The sequence below is a fragment of the Haemorhous mexicanus genome, chromosome 5, assembly GCF_027477595.1.
Source record: "Haemorhous mexicanus isolate bHaeMex1 chromosome 5, bHaeMex1.pri, whole genome shotgun sequence".
Taxonomy (NCBI): Eukaryota; Metazoa; Chordata; class Aves; order Passeriformes; family Fringillidae; genus Haemorhous; species Haemorhous mexicanus.
This window is the reverse complement of record NC_082345.1, coordinates 38,949,648-38,957,394: the sequence shown is the minus strand read 5'-3', so window position 1 is coordinate 38,957,394 and position 7,747 is coordinate 38,949,648. Positions and strand designations below refer to the sequence as shown.

The window sequence follows — 7,747 nt, the reverse complement described above, 5'->3', positions numbered from 1 at the left end:
ATTCGGTATGTACCATTAGGCCAAGACTCCCCAAGTAACTCAGCCTCATGCTGAGGTCCCAGGCAGCTCCCAGCTCCTTTGGGTGCCAGGACACCTTGAGGATGTCCAGCTCTTAGCAGGCCCAAAGGCACCTCTACTCATCTTCAGCACAGAAGGCACAAAGCAACACTGTGAGAAGTGTGTACCAGGGTCCTTACCTTACACATCAAAAATCCCACACTGGAAAGACAGAAAAAAACATAACAAACACCCGTGGTACTGTTCATAACTTTTTTTTTTTTAACACTTATTTCAAATTTACAAAAGACTGAAGCTGAAAGTCTTCACGATGGTTGATTTTATTTTAAAAAATATGGATAGGTGTGGAAAGTAACTTGGCACTTTCTTAAAAGGACTGAGATATTCCTGATAGAAACAAGCATTCAGAAGAGTAAAGGCTTTCACTGAATTCTAGTTTGGGTCCAATTACAAAGAAAATTGTTCAGTTTCAGCTGTGCTGTGAATTCAGTGAAATTGCATTCTGGTCTAGATTTCATCTGGGGGAAGGAGAACACACACACGTTTAGATTGGTCTTCTTTTGTATTGTTTTCCTCAAAAAGCATAGGCATTTTTTCATCTTCCTCCTCCTCTCCCCGTCATTTAATTGGGAAATATGAAAGGACAGAATGTCAGTGTTACCCTAATCACACACCATCAATACTGACACAGATCATGGGCAAAGGTCTTCCTTTTGGGGTTTCTAAATCAAAAAAGAAGTAGCCATCATTTGTGAAAAAGGCCAACATCTGCCCAGTCTGTAAAAATTCTGGTTGATTTCAATGAACTTCGAATCAGATCCAGATTTCCTCTCTGTACCCCACATTGTACTTCAGATGAGAGAAAACTTAAGAGAAAATGCTAATAAGACAACATTCCCTGTTAGGAAAATAATGGCTTGTTTTTAGGACCATTTCATATGGACAATAAATACATAAGCAGTCTTATTTCACATCCTCTTAATCAAAAGCTAAAGCAGAGAAGCATGTATTGATGTACTCTTGTGAAGATATCACCATTGGTGTTGGAGCAGAAACAACCACAAATTATAAAACTCTTGTTCTTCTGTATGTCCTTACAAAGACACCACTGCTATTAAAAGCTTATAAGGGATACCTCCAACAGCTGTAAGCAATGGTGGGTCCTTGAATAGATAATAAATTTAGAGATGCTTAACTGACTTTTCAAAGCTGCTGAGCACCAGCGCTTGTGAGAGGTCAAATCTTTAAGCTATAATTTGCATATCAATATGTAGTTCAAAATTTCTATATTTTGGGGTGTTTGCTATTGAAAAGAGAACTTGTACTTGTTACAATAAAAGCCTTCTTATGGAAGAGGTTACTGACATCTCCCTAATGAAGACAAACAGCACCAACATGTCCAGGTCAATGCACCCTGTGTCCCTGAAAGTAATACACCTTGAGCAGATGATTGAAAATGAGGACCTGCTGCAATACAAATCCATATCATGGGAGTCCAAGACATCGGAGCAGCTGCAGCACTACAGAGAGCCCAGAGCTGCACATTTTTCTCGTTATACCTCATTTCTTTTCCCATGAAACTAGAAAACAACAGGTCGCAGTTTACGCCAGATGGTGGAAGTGGTTTTTTCTGGATTAATTTCAGGTTACTTGAAATTCAATCATAGTGTTTAAGATCTATGAAAAAGAGAAACATGCTAGATTTTAGACTCCTAATGTCACACAGAGCAAGGCTTTTACAGGTAACAGTGATGAGCCTGAATTCTGTGCCCCAAAGTCCTGCTATACATGAACTGTGACAGAGTGTTACAGAAATCAGCTACACACATCACACACTGCAAGAAGCAAAACTGAGGACTCTGAGTCTCTTAATGGTGCTATATATATATAAATTAATTGGAGCATCTGAGTGGGTCTTCAGAGAGTACCTACCCAGGTTCAAAGTGTTCCTCTTAGGCTCTTAAATTGAGCTTAAGACATTGGAAAAGCTTAGACCAGGCTTTAATCATCACAAATAGCCCACCAAACAACCATTCTTCCAACATATTGAGAGCTCTTTCAATAGATACCTCTTTATTTGAAATGGAATGTATCTTGAAAAATATGAAAAATAAATCACATCTCTCAGAAATCATTTATGAGTCATATTTACACACAAATTTTTTTGACAACACTGGTATTTCTGCTCACAAGAGGATATGCTAGAAAACATTCCGTACATCACTGCAGCTATAATTCAGAAGCTGGCATCTGAATACCGTGAACCTTAAAAAAGAAGAATTACTTCAGGATGTCACAGAAACAGCATCCACTTGATCTTCCTTTTTCCCCAGTTCCTAAATTGTCTTGGTCACCACAACTTGGATTTTCTTGCTAAATCTGCCCCTTGATTGCTTTTTTTTTTTTAATTACAACAAGCAATTTTGACCTTTTTATGAATACAGTCCCCACTTTTGCTATCTATACCAAGCATTTGCCTGTGTGTGTTTTACCAGCATTTTTGTTTATTCTGTAATGAATTTACTTCAGCCATGTGCTGTCAGATTTCTTTTTGGGTTTTTTTTTTGGAAGAGGAAGGACAACCTAATTTATTTACCTGCAAAGCTCCAGAAAGATGGAGCATGATGTGCTGAACCTATTTTCATAGCCATTACTTACAGTGCAGTAGCACACAGTATTAAATCCAGATGTTCAAATGAAGACTATGCAGTAATAGAGGAGCAAGATGAAAAAAACCCCAGAAGTACCTCTTATAACATCAAACAATTTTTTGGTCTAAAATTACTGTCAGTCAAGAAAAAAACCAAAACAAAACAACAAAACAACAAAACAAACAAAAAAAAACCCCAAAGCCCTAAAAACCCCACACGCCATGGAATTCAGAGCGTGAGAAAGTTGTCAGACTGTCCCCATCAGACAATTTAGCCTTATTTATACTGACAGAGCATGAGCCACATGGTCCAACTGTCCCCAGGGGACCCCAGCCAATTTGTTCCCATTCAGTTTCTAGGAGACAGTTCGGAGACACGAGGAAAAAGTTTGATCCTTACACCCATCCCACGCACCCATGCTGGAGGTATCAAGGTAGATTTTGTGATGTGACCACCTCTCCCACTAGGAGGCTGGCTGACACCAAAGTTTCTAAACAGGTAACACAGCAGGCAATGACAAGCAACAAAAGTTTGTTGAACTACATCAGTCCAAAAGGTTTCCAGATCATCCTTCAGACCAACTTAAAACAAGAAACCTAAAAGTGGGGTTTTGACCTGAACCAGTGAAAAAGAATAGCAAATTTGAAATGAACACAATTTCCTCATACCTTCATGTTAATTTTCTCACTAAAATGATCATCTTTAGCTTTCAAAATACAAGTACTTCCAGAAGAACACCAAAATTTCAGCTTTAGACTACATCCACAGACTTTTGTAGCATATAGAAGCTTGCATCCACCGAGGACAAGAATAACTGCCTCTCTCAGAGAAATACATGTGTCTCTGATCAAATAGGAATTAATTCTCATCAGTTACATTTATCCTTCAGTAGGCTAAACTGTATTTTAGTAGGTGAGATCAGCAATACATCTGTACACCTGAAAAGGTGGATTAGTTTCTCAGTAAACTGCAGTTAATCACTCTAAAGAGAGGAGCCAAATTACAAATTACAGTCTATTTTGTGAGTCTTTGACTAGCTCATTAGAGAATCCCCTTGCAGCTCTAACATCCAAGCGTTAGCAGAATGATAATGGCAGATGTACAGAGAAGTTGAAATTGAGTATTATGATTGCCAAGCCAGTGAACCTAAACCTAGAAGACACGGGGCACCTTCGATTTCAATTAATGGCCAAACAGTGACTTTGTTAGGACAGCTCTAATCCACCACCCCAAGTTCACCACGCAGCCTTGGCCAGGGCCAGGTGAAAAGAAGCACTCAGGAGTAACTACAGAGGATCGTCAGGGCTTTGATTCCGCACCATACCATGCTTCACTTGTCTAGATCTGTGACCCTGACACGTGGGGGAAGGAACAAAAGACGAGGGCTAACACAGACCTCAACTTACTCCTTACAGGACTGAACTTAATCCTAGAGTGCAGAGGAAGGGACCGACATACACCATAGTGAATTCTAAAATCTCCCTTTGAGTATCACTTCAGCTTCTTGCTTTAAACACTTAGAGAAATAAGCTTGCACTGAGAATGCAAGGCTCTTGCTGTCAAGCTACACCTTATGGACACAAAAAGCCTTGGATGTGTAGCTTTAAAAGATTTTGTTTATATTAATGTAAATTGTAAGGGGGCCAAAAGCCATTTTCCTCACCACACTAGCTAAAATAAATATCTCCATGGCTTTGACAATTTACCTTGGACCAGAGATAATGGGCCACATCGCTCTGTCCCACTTGCAGCCTCCCCATTTAATTTAAACCCGAGATTCTGGGCGGTAGCAGCACCCAAGGTGAAGCCAGCCACCGTCAGAGGGCCCTGTCCTAGAGAGTTGGGCTGCCCATGCCCGACTCCCTCCTCTGCTCTGGGCAAGGAGCTCCGACCCTCTCCCGCCAGCATCGGCAGCCCAACTCCCGCTAACTTTAAGAGGCAGAGAAAGACACACCAGCTGTGCAATTAGCCCTTTGTTTTCCAACTTCATGGCTTCATCAAGTTTTTAGAGGCAAGATGGCACGCCTCTCTCAACATCTGACAGTGCTAAACACCAAAATTAATCTAGTTCATCTCAGCTAGAGAGCAACTTTCAGCTTATAAAAACTGTGACCAAAATAATCCATTTGCACACTAAAACATACATAAAATTTTAAACTACAGACTGCTTTAATGCAAGACATTAAAAAACCGCCATGAAAATGCAACACAAGTTGAAAGTCCTGATCACTTGAAAACTGAGCGTGCAGAGGGAGCCCTGAACTTGGGTGCTAAGAAATGTTCATGAACACTTCCCAGCTCTGGCCCACCAGCCTAGGAGCAAGCACACCACACACACAGCTGGAATCCAACTCAGATTCCAGCATCACAAAAGAGGTTGGTCAGATTTCTTCCACTCATACACTAAACAGATTGGTTTAATCTCAGAATGACAAGCAACATTGCTTTTTTCAATAGCTAAGCATGAATAACTTTTTATCATCTTCCACCACGTTTAGTATTAAAAAAACCCAAAAAACAATTAAGCCCAGACTATAATTGTTGTTCTCGTTAGAGAAAACACGTTTCATATGCAGTTCGGGCTTCAGCCCAATTTTGAAACACACATCACATTTTCCATGCTGGTGGAATATAGTGTATTTTGGGTCAAAAATGAATAACTTTTCGGTCAAATTGCACACAGTCAAAGTACCCAGAACTTCTCCATTCTTTCAGGGAGCTAGCATGCATACTGTTTTTTTCCTTTACTTTTTTGATACGGCCTACATTCAGAAATGTCTTGCAAATAAGCCTTAAAAAAAAATAAAAAGGAAAACAAAACCAAAAGAAAACAACCCTAATAAATAAAATAGATTAAAATAAAGTTACAGTACATCATGTCTCCTAGAAGTCCCATCGCACCAAAGGATCCTTTCCAAGGTTCATAAATAATGGATTTGAAATGCTTCTCGGCACCGAGGGCGGCAAAGCAGCAGCAGCAGCTGGCTGAGGTTCGGGCTCTTGAGCCGCTTCTCTCCGGTCTACCTGCACCTCCGGCGTTTGCCCAGTTTCTGAGCCCCTGGAGCAGGTCCGCCACGAACGCGCTCTGTCCCTCTTCTCGGAAGCGCTCCGTGACCGTAACCTGCAGTGAGACAGAGAGCACACAGGGCAGCCCGTCAGGCGAAGAGGCGGCGGCCGGGGCCGGCAGCCCCGCGGGTGCCGGTGCGGCGGGAGCGGTGCCGGGTCCGTACCTGCGCTAGGCGGAGTTGGAGGCGCCGCGGAGCCGCGACCCGTGGGGCGCCGCCAGGTGCTGCTGCTTCTGCCGGGTGGAGCGCACGGCCAGGATGGCCTGGCGGTTCTTGTACTGCACCATCTGCAGCGTGATCGCCGCGTTCCAGCCCTGCTCCTGTGCGCACCGAAAGTCGATCTCCTTCCCCTCGGCCATCACCACCGTGAAGTACACGTACTTGCCCTTCCGCTCCACGCAGTCCACCGTCTTCATGTTGGAGAAGTGAAGCTCCTTGATCTTGGCCGCCGGCTCGGCCGGCGGCGCCGGCTGCTGCTGCTGCTGCGGCGGCGGGGGGTGCTTGGGGGGGATGAGGAGCAGCCCCTCCTCGGTGAGGATACAGCGCTTCTTCTTCCAGAGCTGCAGCAGCCCGTCGCTCCTCTTCTCCAGCATGCCCTCCTTCACCGCCTTACAGCCGCTCTCCAGCATCCTTCTGGAAGGGTTAGAGGGCCTCCGCCCGCAGGGGCTGGGCTCGGGGTGCAGGCGGCACCAGCCGAGCACTCTCCGCCGGGCGCCGGCTCCGAGGCGGAGGGCCGGGAGCGCCCCGGCCCGCAGGAAGCGGAGCGGCTGCCGCCCGTGCCGCGGCGTGGCGAGCGGCGGGCGCTGCCGGTGCGGGCGGCCGGGGTTGTCGGCGGGCTTTTCCCTCCCCTCCCGCTTTTGAATGCGCCTCTCCCACCCCAGAGTGACACCCAGCGGAAAGAGCGGCTCCTCCCGCCCGCCGGCCGCGGGGAAGCCCAGCGCGGCCAGAGGAGCGGAGCCGGAGGCGCGGCGGGGCCACCCGCCGGGCGGGGCGGGGGCTGCGCTCCCCGGCGGCAGCGAGCCCGGCCCGGCTCCCCGCCCCGCGCCCAAGGCTACGGCACAGCACGGCTGTGGAGGGAAGGGGTTCCCCGCCGTGGCTAATAGAGAGAGATAACCAGGACACGGCAAATGCCCGAAAGCGCTCCTTTGCCTTCCTCGGCGTGTTCCCGCACTATTTAGTTGAAATGTAGTTCCTCAGCCTGCCTCCTTGGGCAAGAGCAGTAAAGGGCCCTCTTCTGCATGTTTTCGATTCAAGCCCAGTAAGAGTGCCAGTTTCCAGCAGAACCCTGGTATTTAAGCGATCATCGCTCCATTAAACAAAAGAAAGCCTGAAAGAACTTGAGCTTGTACAAGAGCTTGATTCCTACCCTGGCCTCGGGAGAAGCAGCTTCAACTGTATATATGAAATAAATCTTTACTTTCTGCAGCAGTTTGAATAACGTCTAAAGAAAGACATCTGTACCACTGCCCTAAGGAAACAGCAGGACCTTAGTACATGGAAATTGCAAAAGCAGACTAGGGGAAAAAAAAAAAAAAAACAAACAAAATCAAACTGGCAAGCAGCTAGGAGCGTTTTTATCACTCTGCTTTGCTGCCACACATTTGCTTATTGTTTGGGTAATCCCCCGAGGTTAGCTTTTGAATAAATTTGAGTAGAAAAGTAAAGTGACCTAAGGTTAATATGAAACTATTTCATTCTTAATCCTCTGATGTATTAGATGTAAATCAAAATCCCACATAGCTGAATTTGGCTGACAAAGCCAATGTAAACTGAATGCTTCAAGTTTCATACTATGTCTGAGAGCACTGTTTTTAAACACACATTTATCATGGCCATAAAAAAAACTCTCCTCACATCAATCTTGGCAACTAGGAAGCAGATCATGCTGCAGCATGTGCTGTGTTCTAACAGATTAGAGGGGGAAAAAAAAATCAAGAATGATGACAGCTTCAATGGAGTTTATCTCTGATAACATTTTAAAAAGGATTTCCTCTTATAATCTTTTCCTCTTGA

At 44.9% G+C, this 7,747-nt stretch overlaps 1 protein-coding gene across 1 annotated transcript; it reads right to left on the bottom strand.

Moving 5' to 3' along the window:
* Positions 1 to 2,002: 2,002 nt before the first annotated feature.
* PHLDA1 (pleckstrin homology like domain family A member 1) lies at positions 2,003 to 6,918 on the bottom strand (the record flags this gene model as incomplete). The annotated part of the gene is made up of 2 exons (XM_059847929.1): positions 2,003 to 5,790; positions 5,900 to 6,918. A coding segment is annotated over one exon (1,014 nt), but the record flags the coding sequence as incomplete, so codon positions are not given.
* Between the last annotated feature and the right edge of the window lie 829 nt (positions 6,919 to 7,747).